General features: G+C 39.4%; 1 protein-coding gene across 5 annotated transcripts in view; it reads right to left on the bottom strand.

The window, feature by feature from the left end:
• Positions 1-15133: 15133 nt before the first annotated feature.
• The window catches only part of LOC131504411 (endogenous retrovirus group K member 10 Gag polyprotein), a 49388-nt gene continuing 46573 nt past the window's right edge, over positions 15134-17948 (bottom strand). For 3 of the 5 annotated variants that reach the window (XM_058716656.1, XM_058716657.1, XM_058716658.1), the window contains one exon: positions 15134-17934. In XM_058716656.1, the coding sequence (XP_058572639.1) occupies positions 15637-17598 (1962 nt within the window). In that variant the 5' untranslated portion in view covers positions 17599-17934 and the 3' untranslated portion in view covers positions 15134-15636. The remainder of the gene's footprint in view (positions 17935-17948) is intronic. The other 2 variants (XM_058716659.1, XM_058716660.1) reach the window with 1 other exon arrangement.

Here is a 17948-nt window from a genome sequence, read left to right as displayed (position 1 = left end):
TGACACTAAGGTAACCATTCGGTTAAGATTAGGCTTAGCTGTTAGAAAGGAAAAAAAAAGGCTCATAAGCATTTTTTTCCCCTTGAGATCTACTTTATTTTTTTTCCAATTTTTTATTTAAATTCTAGTTAGTTAACATATAGGGTAATATTGGTTGCAGGCATAGAAGTAAGTGATTCATCACTTACATGTAATACCCAGGGCTCATCCCAAATGCCTCCTTTATACCCATCTCCCATTTAGCCCAGCACCTCCCCGCCCCCACCTCCCTCCATTAACCCTCAGTTTGTTTTTGTTCTCTATAGTTAAAGAGTCTCTTATGGTTTGTTTCCCTCTCTTTTCTTTCCCTTTCCCATTCCCATATGTTGATCTGTTTTGTTTCCTAGATACCACATATGAGTGAAATCACTTTGAGGGTGGGAGCCATACTTTATGTGTCTTTTCATCTCAGGAAACAGACACATAAATAGAAAATTGCCTATGATGTGAAAAGGCTTAGGAAGGTGGGCTGCACAAATGGTGGTAATAAAAGTAATGATAATATTACAAATATCTTATATTGAACAAGTATCGTCAATAGGACAGATAAACTGTCAAGCACTTATCCTAGGTTTTCTCATTTAATTCTCTCTGCCTCTCTCTCTCTCTCTCTGTGTCTCTCAAAAATAAACAAACATTTAAAAAAAATGCAATACAGATTCTTACGGCCCAGAATTTATACATGTAAGTACCACTGGTGAATCTGTTGTCTCTATGAGAAACATGACCAGAAACAAAACTCAGTTTTGACTGAGGTGTTATTTTTAACTGTTAGAAGTCAATCATGTAAAGATTCTTTTCATTCCTACAGAGACATACAAAGGATTCATTTCAAGGCTGATTAAGTATAAGTAGTGTAAAGATAAATAATAACAAAAAATAACCCAGGCACTTCTGGTGATAATTTTCCGTAAACTATCTTTGTTCTCTGTATCCACAAAATACCATCTCTTGAAGGGGGGGATGTTACTTGATCAGGGAGGCCATTGTAGAGAACTGAGCCTCCCGTTTTGAAAATCTGTTTGAATATGGGCATGGAAGCACCTTTAAAGATTTTTCTTGAGAACTGTGAGTTTAAACTTACCTCACACATCACCATTCTAGCATATGTATCCAAGGAATGCATTTTAACTGCAGTGAGGTGAGTCATACAGGCTTTTGCATTGGGAGACATTGGGAGAAAGCCCTTCTGGTTTTGTTTAGTGTTTCCTGTAACTGGCTGAACACCTGACAGGGGTGTGGGTTGTTTAAAAAATGCTGCTACCTGGGGCACCCTTCAGATTAATTAAATCAGGTGAGGGCAGGAGAGGGAATTAACGGTACTTCCTATGCAGCCAGATTGAGAACCAGTGGTCTATCATACACACAGAGAGATAACTTGAGATCATGGATGAAAACTGTCTCTCTCCCCCTTTTTAAAGAACCAAAAGAAGGCCTATATCTATCTATGCAGTGTTCATTCCACTCCACTTGCTGCTGCCCTGGGCTATGTGATGTGGCATGAGACTGTCAGCTCCCAGTGGCCTCTAGTCCAGATGGAGAAGTTGGACTTCCCCAGGAGTGATGGCAGTGACTGGCCCCTGCCAGCTAAACTATCAAGGAAACTTCTTCCTTATCTCTCCATTCTTCCACTGCTGTTTTCAATTAGAGATGGAGCACTTTAAGCTAAGTTGCATGTAGCAGAAAGCTGATGAATGAGCTTTGCTGCTTCCCAGCATTTGCATGGCAGCGAGTTCAAGAACAAGTTCTCATCTGCCTCTCTCAGCCTTGCTCTCCCACCTCTCCTCCCACTCTTCTATGTCCTTTATGGAAGCTGAAAAAAACCTAAGGACATCATCACTGCCACAAAGGAAATGAAACAGAAGATAAAACCTGGAACACCAAGGAAAAGAAAACCAGAGAGGCCAAATTAACACGAGACAAAGTAGATTTCACAGCAGTTAATACCGCAAGGAACGAGAATGACCTTTCACAATGAAAAGACATCCTATTCATCAGGAGGACATCAAAATCATAAGTGTTTATGCATCAAATAATAGAGCTTCAAGATGCAGGAAGCAAAATCAGATAGAACTGCCAGGACAAATAGACAAATCCACGGTAACAGTTGGAAATTTCCATACCTCTAAATAATTGATAGAACAAGTAGATGGACAATCAGTACATAGAAGACCTGAACAACTTTATCAAATAACTTGTCCTAATAGAGATTTATGAAAGAGTTCACCCAACAACAGCAAATTGTATATTCCTTCACATGTACATAGAACATTTCCTAAGAAGGACTACACTCTGGGACGTAAGACAAGTTTTAATTTATCTTTTTAATAACTTGGCTGGACTATTTTAGTAAAGTTTACTTCCCCTTTGGTGTGAAGTGTCTGGTGTTGGTTCTCAAAGGGCATATCCTTGAGCAGGCACAGAATCACCCTGGGATGGCAGTGATTTTGTCAGCTTTTTCTTTGTCTCTTTCCGTAAGCTCTCTGTCTTCCACTACCCATATCTCAGCCAGCTGTTAGGCTCCACTAGTTTCCACCTGATTGCTCTGTAGTTTTTGACAGTGCCCTGGGGAATCGCTCCGGTCTGATCCAATTAAATTTGGGGAAGGAAGGGATACAGGAGTGCTGATGCATAGGGGCACTTGTACCCCAATGTTTATAGCAGCACTCTCAACAACAGCCAAATTATGGAAAGAGCCTAAATGTCCATCAACTGATGAATGGATAAAGAAATTGTGGTTTATATACACAATGGAATACTACGTGGCAATGAGAAAGAATGAAATATGGCCCTTTGTAGCAACGTGGATGGAACTGGAGAGTGTGATGCTGAGTGAAATAAGCCATACAGAGAAAGACAGATACCATATGTTTTCACTCCTATGTGGATCCTGAGAAACTTAACAGAAGACCATGGGGGAGGAGAAGGAAAAAAAAAAAAGGTTAGAGAGGGAGGGAGCCAAAACATAAGAGACTCTCAAAAACTGAAAACAAACTGAGGGTTAATGGAGGGTGGGAGGGAAGGGAGGGTGGGTGATGGCTATTGAAGAGGGCACCTGTTGGGATGAGCACTGGGTGTTGTATGGAAACCAATTTGACAATAAATTTCATATTTAAAAAAAAATAAGTAAATTTAAAAAAATAAATAAATAAATTTGGGGACGGATAGTTTTGGGGGTTCTAACTGCAGGAGAGCTCTTAACTCTCTTTTTCTGGTTCTCTCTGATGAACTAGCTAGCCTATGGTTTAACTTGTTGCTTTTATTTAAGAGAAGTATATAATTTCTCAATTGATTACCACCCAAATCGCTATTGGTTTTGATAGTGTCCTTAGGCTTGGACTCCCCTACAATTAGTTCCAAATAAAGTCAGTTCACTGGGGGAGAGCTTCAGAGTCTTTTTTATTATGGACTGCCCTCCCTCTAGGCAAAATCTCTGAGCTGTGGTCTAGGACGGTAGAAGTGGTGAGACAGTAGCCCACTTCCCTCTGCTTTAAAGCAGGGTGCTGGGCAAGGGTAGTAGCCTCTTATCTTCTCAACATGCCTCCCCTGAAGTGTAATCTCTGCCCTATGGGTGAGCTATGCAAGTGTGATCAGGACACAAGTATTCTCTGCCTGCTGCATCTGCCCTAGATCCTTTATCCAATGAATGAGAAAGGAAGCCCCTTGCTTCTTGACTGCACTCACCAGGAAATTAGCCTCTGCAACTCAGAGCCAAGAATGATGAAAAATGCTGGTGGTCTGTCCTTCCCAGTGTGGTATGTTGTCCCTTGACTGGAAGCTGAGGGTAGAGAGATCCTTGTTTTCTTGGCCAGGCCTACCAAAAGTGTAGATTCCTGCTGAGCTGGGAGGAGTGGGGGAGGGTGTGGGTGTGGCTCAAGTGCTGTGGACTCTGTTCTTTCCAAAATTGAGTACAATTTCTGGAATAATTATTTATTTGCTATATATCCCTAGGGAAATTTCCAGAGACTTTAAATGGTTGCTTTTTAAACAATTTGTGCCAGCATGATTGATTTGCTGAGGAATGGGTCTGTGAAATTTGATGCCATTCCAGAAGTTGAATTCAACCACTTATTTTATTTTTTTTTAAGTTTATTTATTTATTTTTGAGAGAGAGAGGGTAAAGGAGGGGCAGAGAGAAACAGAGAGAGACAGACAGACAGACAGAGAGAATCCCAAGCAGGCTCTGTACTGTTAGGGTGGACGTGGGGCTTGAACCCACGAATCCTGAGATCATGACCTGAGCCAAAATCAAGAGTCAGACGCTTAACAGACTGAGACACGCAGGCGCCCCTGAATTCAACCATTTAAAAAATAGTTGCGTGTAGTAGCATCAAGGGCAGAGAATGATCTTTTCCTGTTTTGCAGGGAATGGCTTCTTAAGCCTACGGATGAAAACAAAGGTGATAAATGTTTGTCATCTTAGTTGAAGAAACACCCAGTTCTTGCCACCAGTCACCTCCTTCCTGCAAGCACAACTGGGACCACTGCCCTCCCTCTTCCTCCCCTATCATTTTCCAGGAACCACGGCAGTATTGGCAAAGGACTGCCACCAAGTGTCCACTAAAAAGCAGTCACCTAAAAGATGTAGCTAAATGAAGTTTTTCAGGAGTTGCTGTGCAAGCCTTGTCCTTAGGGACTGTAGGGTCTCAACTCGTTTCTAGGGAGTGCTTGGAGACCAACAGATGGAAAGTAAAAGAAACTTCTAATGTCTCTTTTCTCCCCTTCCCAATCCTTACAAAAAAAAAGAGAAATAAATTCAAGGAGAAGCACCATGAGTGTGCAAAAGTATACCATGTCTTTTGGAGGTATTCAGCGAAATCACAAAGGACACAAAAATACTGTATCTTGGCATGCTTTGGCACATATTCTGGAAAGAGGAACACAGTAGTTATTCTGTTACTTTAAAAGTCTCAATTAGGGGCACCTGCGTGGCTCAGGCAGTTAAGCATTCGTGAAATGGAGCCCCAAGTCAGGATCCACGCTGACAAGGTAGAGCCTGCTTGGGACTCTCTCCCTCTCTCTCTGACCCTCCCCCATCTGCATGCTCTTTCTCTCTTTCTCTCAAAATGAATGAATGACTCAATCAGTCAATCAATCAATCAATGCCTGGATTAGAATATCTTGGGCAGGAGGCTATGGAGCAAGAAAACAAAGAGAGTTTATAAATATGGCAATAGAAATTATTAATTTCCCTCTTAAACCCATTCCCCAATATTTCCTTTACAAGAAACCACTTCATACCCTCTGAATATCAATCAGGCAAGAAATAGACATTGTGATATTTGCTCCAAATATATAAGTTTTTGTCTGTTTGATGACCTTGGTTAGAATTGCATTGTTCAGACGGAAGAACAGATATGCGTTTCATGATGATAAATCATCTTTTGGAACAGAAAGCAACACCCAATACATTTCAAAGGATTAAAATCATACAGAATACATTCTCTAACATAAGAAAATTAGATTCAAAATGAATTTCAAAAATCTATAAAGTGCCAAATATTTGGAAATTAAGCAAGCACACCTATATAACTTTAGAGATAAAAATAAAATCACAGGGGTGAATTAGAAAATATTTCAAAAATAAAGTAGATCATTATTTGAGGATTATAATTAAAGCAGCAATTATAAAAATTGGTAATTTTAAGACTTAAGATGTAAAAAGGTTAAAATCACCGATCCAACTTATGTCCTAAGAAATAAGAGGAAATTAAATGCAATCCATGTAGAAGAAAGAAAATTATAAAATAGAAAACATGGAGGCAAAAGACAAAATTTAAAAAACTTCAAATTTTCTTATTTGAAAATATTTATAAATTCAGAGTGGTTAAGAATTAGAATTTAGAACTTTAGATGGTCAAGAAAAAGTAGAGAAAACACAAATCATCAATATTAGGGATAAAAGTGAAACATATCATGAGATATCCCACACAAGTGTGAACCTAACAGAGAAATTTTGTGAGCATCTTTATGCCATTACAGTTGAAAACCTAGATAAAATAGATTCCTTGAAAATTCCAGCTTAAAAAATGCCAAAAAGAGAAAGAACAAGGGGCGCCTGGGTAACTCAGTCGGTTGAAGTGTCTGTTGATTTCGGCTCAGGTCACGATCTCACAGTTCATGGATTCAAGCCCCACAATGGGTTGTGTGCTGACAATTGGGAGTCTTGGAATTCTCTCTCTCCCTCTCCCTCTGCCCCTCCCTCACTCATGCTGTCTATCTCTCTAAATAAATAAATAAATAAATAAACATTAAAAAAAAGAGAACGTTTGAAGTTAACATATGTTAACTAATGTTAACTTCATACTTAAAAACCTTCTCAGGAAAACAGCTTAATGAAATTACATTTATTGGTGAATATTATCAAATATTGAAGGAAAAACAAAAACAGTCACATACTGGTTTTTTTTCAGAAAAATTTTGCAAGCACTTCACAAATTATTTTATGGGGCCAGCATAAACCTAATTATGATGACCCGTAATTATGATGAGAACATTATAAGGAAATAAAATTAGACATCAAGCCTCTAAAGAACATACATATAAAAATCCTTAACAAAACATTTGCAAGTGGAAAATAGCAACATAAATTGAGTGTACTATATCATGACCAAGTGGGATTTTCTCAAAACAAGATTGATTTCCCATTTAAAAATCAATAAATGCAATTCACAAAATTAAGAGAATAAGGAAGAAAAAATATTTGACAAAAGTCAACACAATCTTAACTAAGCAAGAATGAAAATGTGTAGGCAAAATTGGAAAAGAATGGTTTCTAAATTGGATAAATGGTATCACTGAAAACCTGAAATGAATATTCTATACCACAGTGAACTATTGAACATTCTTCATCTTTTATCAGAGAAAAAATGAGTTTTTCTCTACCACTTTGATTAAACCTAACACTAGAGATCCTTAGGTCATATTGGAAGTCCTAGTCAGTGCAATAAGGCAAGAGGAAAAGTGGCATGAAGATTTTAAGAAAGAAGCAAAACTCCTTATTCACAAAAGAAATTATTCTTTTGCCCCAAGATAGTCTCTTGACTTTATCAAAAACGTAGCCACTGATAGACTGCATTTCCTGTATTTAAACAGACAACAGGAACAGAGAGTGACTGGGGCCTTTTCTAGTCCAAATATATTAGGGAAGGGATTTATTAATTCATGTTTGATCAAGGACATTTCCCTGGATCAGTCAACAGGGCCAAGAATGGAATAATATTCAGTCCAGCCTGGGATAAGTGGGCACACAAAAAAAGTGTCCAGGAGAAAGGATCATATTGTCTGAAGTAAGAAGAATTCAATTCAAATAACAGTTTTGAAACCACACTTCCAAGAACATTCCAGAATTGATATATCAGTCATGGTATAGTCACGAAAACAGAAATCACTTTCATTTGTGGAAACACAGTTCATTTGGACAGTTCATTTGGACATTTGAAGCAGGAGCAGCTCACGAAGCAAACCAGGGCTAAGTAACCGTGTGGAGGAACAACAAGCTAAGGCTGGAGAGACAAGTGAACAAGGTGGTGGTAGGAGGCCCAGAGGCCTGGGCCTCTGCAGACTGTGACACCACATGGGGCCTGTCTTGCGAGAGAGGGAGCATTGGAGAAGATGAGCCTGCTTCCAGATATTAACTGAGGCAAGCAAGATAATCACTCAGGCTTAGGACAGAAAGCCACTGGGAGTGTTTACTTAAGGTTGGAAACCTTTGGCACTAGCCTGACTCTGGGACTTTGGAACTCAGAGCTATAAAGCCCAAGCCCTGCTCTGTGAGGGGATTTGTACATTGTGTTTGTCCTTCCAGTCATCTAGAGCCTTGCATCAGACTGTTGATTCAATCCTGTTACTTGGGAGCCTGTCAGTGGTTTGTTTCCATCAGATCCAAGAACAACATTCTCAGTAAAAGTCTTTACTCTTTTGGAAATGAATCACAGAAAAGATATTTATTGCCCCTTGAAATGATAAACAAATGTTACCCTTATTCATTCATGCAACCACTCATCTGTTTATTCATTCTTTCAATCACCATTCACCCTGGGCATTACTGTGCCTTAATGTTAATATGTTAGATTCTTAGGACTCAAAAATGAATATCTCTTGAAGAAGCATGTGATTTTATTTCCAGGAAATATAAATTAGGTTAAAGGTAAACGTAAGGAAAAATGCTTGGTTCCTAGTCCAACAGATCTCAATCACTAGCCAGAAAAAAAATCACTTATTATTACCTATATAATATCATCTATATTATTTTTATTTTATTTCTTTATTTTTTATTTTCTAGAGAGAGAGCATGCACAAGCAGGAGAGAGGGGCAGAGGGGGTGAGAGAGTAAGAGAATCCCAAGCAGGCTCCGTGCTCAGCATGGAGTCCCATGTGGGACTAGATCCCACAACCCTGGGATCATGATCTGAGCTAAAGTCAAGAGTCAGATCCTTAACCGACTGAGCCACCCAGGTACCCCTAGTATATCATCTATTTTAAAGGTCCCTGTATAGTCTAAGCTCCATGAAAAAAAGAAGTTTAGCTGTCTTGTTTCTTCCTTTCATCATAGGGCCTGGACAATAATAGGTATAGAATGCAAACTGAGCAGACAGTTCAAATAAATGAATCTAACAGTTCATGCGTATGAAAATTATATGTATAAAAATTATTTATTAAGAAATTATTCATTAAATACAAAGCATTTTTTTCTTTTTGTTCTTGAAGTCATGGTGTATTGGTTTCCTACTGTTGCTATAACAAATTGCCACAAAATAAGTGGCTTAAAATAACACATTTATTCTTTTGTAGTTCTGGGAACTAGAAGTCAAAAATGGATGGAGAGGGGCGCCTGGGTGGCTTGGTCGGTTAAGTGTCTGACTTCAGCTCAGGTCATGATCTCGCGGTCCGTGAGTTCGAGCCCTGCGTCGGGCTCTGTGCTGACTGCTCAGAGCCTGGAGCCTGTTTCGGATTCTGTGTCTCCCTCTTTCTCTGCCCCTCCCCTGTTCATGCTCTGTCTCTCTCTGTCTCAAAAATAAATAAACATTAAAAAAAAATTTTTTAAAAAATGGATGGACAGGGATGCTTTCTTTTTCGAAACTCTCAGAATTTTTCCTTACCTTTTACAGCTTATGAAGGCACATTCTATTCTTTGGCTCATCCTGCACTTTCAAAGACAATAGTTTAGTACCTCCCAACCCTCTGTCTGGTCCCCTTTTTCCTGACTTTTATCCTCCTTGCCTCCTTCTTAAAGGACCTTCTGATTACACTGGGCCCACTTGAATCATGTACCCATCTCAAAACCCTTAAGTTAATCACATCTGCCAAGTCCTTTCCCCATGGGACCATATTTACAAGCTCTGGAAATTATATGTGAGCATCTTTGGAGAGCCATTATTCAGCCTACCACATAGGGTATCTCTAGTCTGAGGAATTAGAACATCTATTTGATTCAGGCTCTCAGTGGGAACAGATAGTTCTATAGAATAGCTTGCTTTTCCATTAAACTCTCCAATTTATTGGCCATATATTCATTACTGTATGATTTCTCTCTTATAAAGATAAAGCCACTCTTCCTTCTAAATACTTGAAGTCACAGCTGGAAAGAGCAGTTTAAAATCTCTAGAGCAGATGTATTAACATCCTAATAGAGGCACAGATACCGTGACACCCAAGGTCACAGAGGAGACTTCACCAGAAAAGTTCCTTTTGTTCCGCTAGCCTTTAAATCACCTTGGAGACCTTAATCTGGTATCTAAAATGCAAAGCATCTATTACCTCCTTCGACATTTGAAAAACTCATGGAATTCTTACAGTTGAAATTTAGTATGCATTATCCTTTTGTCTTAATAGTAGAAGCTTATTTAGCACACTGAGCACTTAAACATACTCTGAAAAATGGTCCCTGTACTCAGATGAACTTTACTACCTAATTGGAAACAAATACTGGATTCCACTTAGTTGTATTAAAGAAGGACTCTCTTTATCACCTGGACCCATGTGTTCTACTTTAACAAGCTCTATGAGTCTCCCTAGTATCTTGGTATCAATGCCAAGCTGGATCCTGAGTCACGAGTTTTTAAATGTTTCAGTATTCCCATTTCCCCAATGCATAAATACCTGAGTAAATTGTCAGTGGTCTGCTAAAGGAAGGGCAGGAGGAAGTATTTTCATTATTCTTGATCTGGAGTTTCAGGGCCCTTCTTCCTGAGGACCTGGCTTTTTCCCCACGTGATGAGTTCAGGGTCTGAAACTGGCTCAGAATAAGGTTAGGGATTGTAACACTTTAATGGGGCTCTAAATCAATAGCTTCTTCACAAACCATTCGTGACTTCATTGTTTTCTCCCTATCCCTCTTGATCACGTTCTATTCATCATCTACTGAGTTCTTCATGGTCAAGCCTAGCAGGCTGTCACTCCAACCTTGCTGCTCCACTGTCCCTGCACCAGCTTGGCTTCTGTTGTTCAAGTGCTAACACATGTCCTCCATGCGTCAGCATCTCTCATCCCCAGCAATACCAACAGTCCAGTTCTGTGATAGCAGGTTGTCTCATCCGCGCTGACATATAGCAGAGATGCTGCTACTGAATGTTTTAAGGGTGATGGGATTCCTCTCACCAGCATGTTCTTGTTTTTTGGTAATTCTGCTTTTAATTCCTTAAAGCTGTAATTCAGAGATAGAAAATAGAGGCCACTCCAGCTGAGATTTTAGAGGGGCACCAGAAACTTTATACCTTTGTTTCAAAGTGAATGTAAGAATTTAAAAAGCAAGGCCAAGGTGAAAACAAGATTAGGGTGAAATTGTGGTATTTTCTAGTACTCTGATTCTTAGCCTTAAACCCCTCATTGAGTTGCCTGTTGTCATTTCTAAGAGCAATGAGAAGTTTATATCATTAGTGGTCAATTTCACATTCCTGTTAGTTTTTAGTAGCATTATGGTTTACATTTTTTTCTTATTTATGAATAGGTAATACAAGCTTTCCTTACAAAATTCATATTTCCCTCCGATTCCTGATCTCATCCAGTTCTCCCCAGAAGGAACCAATGTTACTAGTTTTCATGAATTTTTCCATATAAACCATACTGCATACACTGTATACAACATACTGTTGCATCTCATTGTTTTCACCTTAAAGTATAACTTGAGTATTTTTCTATATTAGTATATATAAACTTTGTTGTCAAATTATCAGTTACCCAGAATTCCACCACATATATGCATTACTTTATATTCTCACTTATATTTATAAAAATTTACATTTATATTACCAATATTTCCATTAAAAGCAATGCCTCAGTGGACCTCATTTGTGTTTGTGTGTGTGTAGAACTTTGCATATGTATTTTTCTAAAAATGAACATGCCGTATCAAGGCACAACTACATTAAAATATAAGAAATAATAGGACACACTCTCAACAGAAATTTTACAATTTACATTGCTATGTGAGAGAGGCTCTTTTTCCCATAACTTTCTAGCACAATTTGCTATCAAATTTATTGATCCTTGTCAATCTGAGAAGTTTTAGTTTCACTTCTATAATTGTGAGTAAGGCTGAATATCACTTATTTACTCATTTAATTTTCTGTTAACTACTTACATACTGAGTTGTATCTCTTTTGTTAAAATTTTTTTTAATGTTTATTTATTTTTGAGAGAGAGGGAGAGACAGAGCGTGAGCAGGGGAGGGGCAGAGAGAGAGGGAGACACAGAATCCAAAGCAGGCTCCAGGCTCCGAGCTGTTAGCACAGAGCCCGACACGGGGCTTGAACTCACAAACCGCGAGATCATGATCTGAGCTGAAGTTGTACTCTCAGCCGACTGAGCCACCCAGGCGCCCTGAGTTGTATCTCTTTTATATTGCTTAGATTAGCTCTTTTTCTATGATAGTTTGAAAATAGCTTTTCAGAGTGTGTTTATCTTTTGACTTTTTTTGACATAAAGGATTCAGTTTTATGTGGTTTTGTATATGTTTTAGGTCATCTGGGTTTTTTGTCATGCTTAGAACTTCCACATTTCGATTTTTAAAAAAGAATTCAGGGGCGCCTGGGTGGCGCAGTCGGTTAAGCGTCCGACTTCAGCCAGGTTACGATCTCGCGGTCCGTGAGTTCGAGCCCCGCGTCGGGCTCTGGGCTGATGGCTCGGAGCCTGGAGCCTGTTTCCGATTCTGTGTCTCCCTTCTCTCTGCCCCTCCCCCGTTCATGCTCTGTCTCTCTCTGTCCCAAAAATAAATAAAAAACGTTGAAAAAAAAATTAAAAAAAAAAAAAAAGAATTCAGATTTCTAAATTTTATGGTTTCAATCTTCATCTATAGTACATCTGGAATTTGCTTTGCTATGATAAACACGAGATCTAATCTCTGTTTTCTCTAAGTGGCTATCAAGTTGTCTTAGACAGTTTATTGGACAGTTCATTATTTCCCACAGACTTGAAAACCTTTGAGATAAATAGTTCCTAAAAGTATTCATTTCTACCTCTAGACTGTGGAAACGGTTTTATAGCTTTGTCTGTCTTGTTAGGACCTGTGCTGCACTGGACTAATTACTGTAGCTTTTAGAAGAGGGATTCATATGGAGCAAATGTGGTTCTTCTTTGCTACTCTTCCTCTGTACTACCCAATTTTTAAAGCACCATAAGCATTTCCATTTAAACTTGCAAATAAAGACAATTTGGTATAAACACTTGGGTTGCTTCCATATTTTGGTTATTGTAAATAATGCTACAATAAGCATACAGATGCATGCATCTTTTCAAATTAGTGTTTTCATTTTCTTTGGGTAAATACCCAGTAGTGGAATTACTAGGGTAATTTTATTTTTAATTTTTTGAGGAACCTCCATACTGTTTTCCACAGTAGCTATACCAGTTTGCACTCCCACAAACAGTGCACCAGGGTTCCTTTTTCTTCACATTCTTGTCAATATTTTTTCTTGTGTTTTGACCTTAGCCATTCTGACAGGTGTGAGGTGATATCTTTCAAAGTTTTGATTTTCATTTCTCTGATGATAAGTGATGTTAAGCATCCTGTCCTGTGTCTGCTGGCCATCTGTATGTCTTCTTTGGAAAAATGTCTATTCATGTCTTCTGCCCATTTTTACTTGGACTATTTTTGGTGCTGAGTTGTATAAGTTATTTATATGTTTTAGATATTAACCCTTTATTAGATATGTCATTTGCAAATATCTTCTCCCATTCAGTGGGTTGTCATTTTGTTTTGTTGATGGTTTTATTCACCATGCAAAAGATTTTTATTTTGGTGTAGTTTCCATGGTTTAATTTTGCTTTTGTTTCACTTGCCAAAGGAGACACATCTAGAAAAATGTTTCTATGGCTAATGTCAAAGAGATTGCTGTCTGTTTTTTCTCCTAGGAATTTTATGGTTTCACGTCTAACATTTAGGTCTTTAATCCATTTTGAGTTTATTTTTGTGTATGGGCTGAGAAAGTGGTCCAGTTTCATTCTTTTACACATAGCTGTCCAACTTTCTCAGCACCATTTGTTGAAGAGACTGTCTTTTTCCCATTGCAATAATATTCTTGCCTTCTTTATTGTAGATTAATTGGTTGCATAAGTGTGGGTTTATTTCTCGGCTCCTATTCTGTTCTATTGATCATACAAAGATCAACAGAACTGTTCTTTGTGCCAGTTCCATACTGTTTTGATGACTACAGCTTTATAGTATATGTTGAAATCTGGGATTGTGACACCTTCAGCTTTGTTTTTCTTTTTCAAGATTGCTTTGGCTATTTGCGGTCTGTTGTGGTTCCATACAATTTCAGGATTATTTGTTCTTGTTCTGTGGAACATGCTGTTGGTATTTTGATATGGATTGAATCTGTAGACTGTTTTGGTTAGTATGGACATTCTAACACTATTTTTTCTCCTGCTTCATGAGTGTGGAATACCCTTTCACTGGGGAGATGTTTTAGGAAACATCTGCTCCAGGTAAAGAAACTGTGTCTGGTTTCCACAAAACCAAATATGGTACCTGGTTTATTGGATGTTTATTGCATGAATGATTTCATGAATAATGGTCAAATAGCAATTTCTGGCCTACTTCAACCCATGTTGGAAGTACATTGTAGTAACAAAATAAAGAGGAGCTTACCAACAAAGATAATGGAGTAATGATTAACATAGGACATATGATACCTTGTTCAGTTAAGGAAAGCTTCACTGATGGATGCAAATTCTTATTCACATTCTACAAATAAGATTAGCTATTTTTAAGTAGAAACTCTAAAGACTACCTGAAACCTAAATCTTACTGAAAGAACTCACCACTACCTCATAAACATGTTGGTTTTGTCACTTAAATGTAATTCATTAAAATAATTTATTAATTTAAAATATTGACAAAGTGAATAAATATGTTAGAATAAAAAGGATGATATGATGGGGAAAGTAACATGAAGATCTAGCTATTATCAGAAATAATGAAAAGTATGGGCTGAAAGCAGATTGTCAGGTCTAATAAGGGTATAAAAGTCACTTTTCATATAAGATACAACTGACTAAGTACTGGAAAGTTATGTCCTTCCTTGAGAAGAGTAAGAACTAGGGGAAATATGTTCTTTATTGTGATTTTAAGCCTAATAATTATATGGTTTATTGTTTTCCTTAACACAAAAAGGAAGAAATGTAATAAGGAACACAATTGTCTGATCTTTGAAAAGTTTTACTACCCATTGCATCTGGATGTTAAGGTACAAATTATCTTAAGTGCAAATTAGTTTTGAATACTTTTGCTCTATATTAAGCCCTGTTCTTTTTGGATGTGCTTAATTATAGTTCCTAGAATTTATCAAGGAATAACAACCTAGTCACCATTTCTGTGGTTTGATCCAGTCTCAAACACAAATGCAAACCCAGAGAAGATGGGCACTGTTTAGGTACTCCCACCCTCCACTGAACATCCACTCTCCAGACCTTACTCCGATTCCTGGAGTCAGCTTCAATGCATTCTCCAGGTACTCATCTTCAGTGATAAGATGATCATTTACTTCAGCTCAAGGGTAAAAATCCCATATGGCCTGTCGTGGCCGGCGCGACAAACACCGAGGTCAGGGTCCTGAGGGTAGGGGAATGCAAGAAAAAAAGAGAGAAGAGAAAGTTTGGGAACAGGAGGGTCCCCTGGGCTGATGGCCCAAGTGACGGCTTTATTGTTGCTGTACACAATCTTTTATAACCAGACTCTTATGGGTTAGGTCATTCTAAGAATAAACAGGTTTCACATAATTGCTGCCCACCAAAACATTTAGTTCTGTGTTTCTTGCATTTTCTAGACGGGTCACAAGACCTTGTTGATAAGATTGCTAGCAAAACACAATTCCCATGTTTGTTTCTATCTGACTCGGGGTAGAAAAAGGGAGGTAGCATTACTGCCAACACCTGCAGACCACAGGCTTCAGGAATTAACTTTCTCAGCCTTGACAAGGCTTTCGTATGCCCTTGAGAGTGGGGGAATGGGAGGGGGAACCACCGGGTTGGCTTGAGTCAACAGGGAACGTTGCTCGACCCGGTCTCAGCCTGGCGCTGGGGCCGGCCTCCCACATGAATGGGAGGGGGGACCACCAGGTTGGCTTGAGTCAACGGGGAACATTGCTCGACCCGGTCTCAGCCTGGCACCGGGGCCCGGCCCCCCACATGTCCCCCTATTGTTTGTAATTGCAACATGTGCATCCTGGCTTGGTATGTGGTAAAGGCAGTAAGACCCCATCTCCAGAAATAACACAGCAAGACAAGTATAACAGATATTACGGAAACAATTCCAATAAAGATCCAAAAGGAATGCTGAAGAATATTAAATGGATTAAACCCATTAAGTTGGTGCAGTATGGTTTCAGCGAGATCTCCAGGGTCAGAGAAACTGAGTGAGCTACTTGCAACAGCATTTATCTCTTCTTGTAGCTGTAAGAGGTCTAAGCTAGTATTAGCATCATGCCAAACCCCTTGTAAATGATGACACACTTGTCCCCATGTCACATTGGTATACTCTAAAGGGGTAACACAGATATGCTTATATGCATCATGACAAATTAAAGAAAGTCTGGTACGCAAAACAGCAAACTGATCACCAAGATACATTAATGCTTCTTGTTGTGCCTCTAATTGGGCTTCCAATTTACGATCTATTCGTTCTTGAGTGACAAACACCTTGGATACATTATGAGCCAATTCATTTACATGGGATGCCATTTGGGCACTTTCATGTAAGGATATTACAGATACAGTTGCAGAGGCAATTACAGTCACTGCTGCTATGAGTCCAGCAATTAAGAGTCCAAGAAACCGTTTGGTCCTGCGCAGCCGGATTTCTAAGGCCAATTGCATCCCATAATTAGGATACCAAGGTCCTGTAACATGTACTGGCAACATCCAATAGGGAGGTTGTAAGACCAGATAAACCTTCATTCCACTTCTAGAGGGTCCATCTACTGGTAGACAATTGGTCAAAGCACAAGCAGGACACGTCAGCCGGTATAACTGATGACCATCTTCTTTCACTGGAGTAATGGTCCCATCTCCAACAATCAGATAGTAGGGTGGAGGAACATAGGCACATAATTGCAGAACTGGAGAAACATAATATTCTGGAAAACTAAAACTGTCATTAGTATATATTTTATCAAAGGTAGCATATAATTTCCAAAGATCAGAATGAATTCTTCCTTCAGGGGATTGCAAAATGGTTTGTGGGATAATCTTGTGGTGTATCTGTACCTCACTAGGAGGTGGATCCACGACCCTGGGATCAAGAGTCTCATGCTCTACTGACTGAGCTAGCCGGGCCTTTCGGGAATAATTTGTAATGGTATAGTTTATGTCTTTAGGAGTCATCCTCAAAGAAGAGGATTGGGCACATATACCCCAAGGTGAGTCCCCAGTAAGGCCTTGACCAGCTGAGGGACATATAGGAAGATTCTGAGGGGGATCATGTGGTCCAAAAAACATCCATTCTCCTAATAATTCTCTCTTTTGCCAATAAGCGGCAACAGAGCGGGGTACCCATTCAGAAGGACGCTTGCCATTTTGCCACAATGTATAAGTAATAGACCGCCCTACTGGTTTCGTACCCAAACACCCATAAGCAAGTTTGTACGGCGTAGACTCCCTTTGCAGGCAGATGGGTACTCCTGCAGAGAGTGCCGTCCAATTTATAGAGGCCGACACAGTGGGCAAAAACCCTGCATCTTCCCCTCCCATAAAGGTGAGGTTGGTGTATACTTTGGGTGTGGGGTCTCTCCATGTTACAGGTTGTACTGTAGGAGGACCTACCATGTATGTCCAATAGAGAGCAGACTCCCCGGTTGTAGTGAGAATGCACAGGCATGCCAAGAAGACATGTGTGGCCGTTACCTCTCTACCTGAGGCCATCACTACATCAGTGGCCTGGGTCAACAGGTTCTTTATCTGTCCCCAGGTGGGTGTACCCGCCTTATGACTCCGCCGTTGTCGCTTCTGGGGGGGCTCCGTCACTGTCAATTTGGCCATTTTTTGGCGCAACCGTAATGTCTCTGAGGAGCCGAAGTGGGATCCAGCGTGGCGCTTCCTCATCCTGTGGAAAAACACAAGCATACCCTCGCCCTTTTCGAAGGACTGGGTCTGGGCCTCGCCAAATGCCTTCTGGCATATCTTTCCATCTAGCCATCAAGAGAGGTTCTTGACTCCTTCCCCAGCGACGCTCTGTGGCAGTCATCCCTCCTTCATTGACATTTAAAAAATTTAAAACATACAACACAAGAGTGAGATGCACATGTGGGGAATACTTTATCTTTCCCTTTAATATCTCCCCTTCTTTAAGTTTTTGCAGATACTGTTTTAGAGTCAGATGAGCTCGCTCAACAATAGCCTGTCCTGTGGAATTATAAGCAATGCCAGTTGTATGCTCAATTCGGAATCGGCGGCAAAATTCTGCAAAAGATTTA

This window comes from Neofelis nebulosa, chromosome 2 (assembly GCF_028018385.1).
Source record: "Neofelis nebulosa isolate mNeoNeb1 chromosome 2, mNeoNeb1.pri, whole genome shotgun sequence".
Taxonomy (NCBI): Eukaryota; Metazoa; Chordata; class Mammalia; order Carnivora; family Felidae; genus Neofelis; species Neofelis nebulosa.
This window is presented reverse-complemented; position numbering and strand designations above follow the sequence as displayed.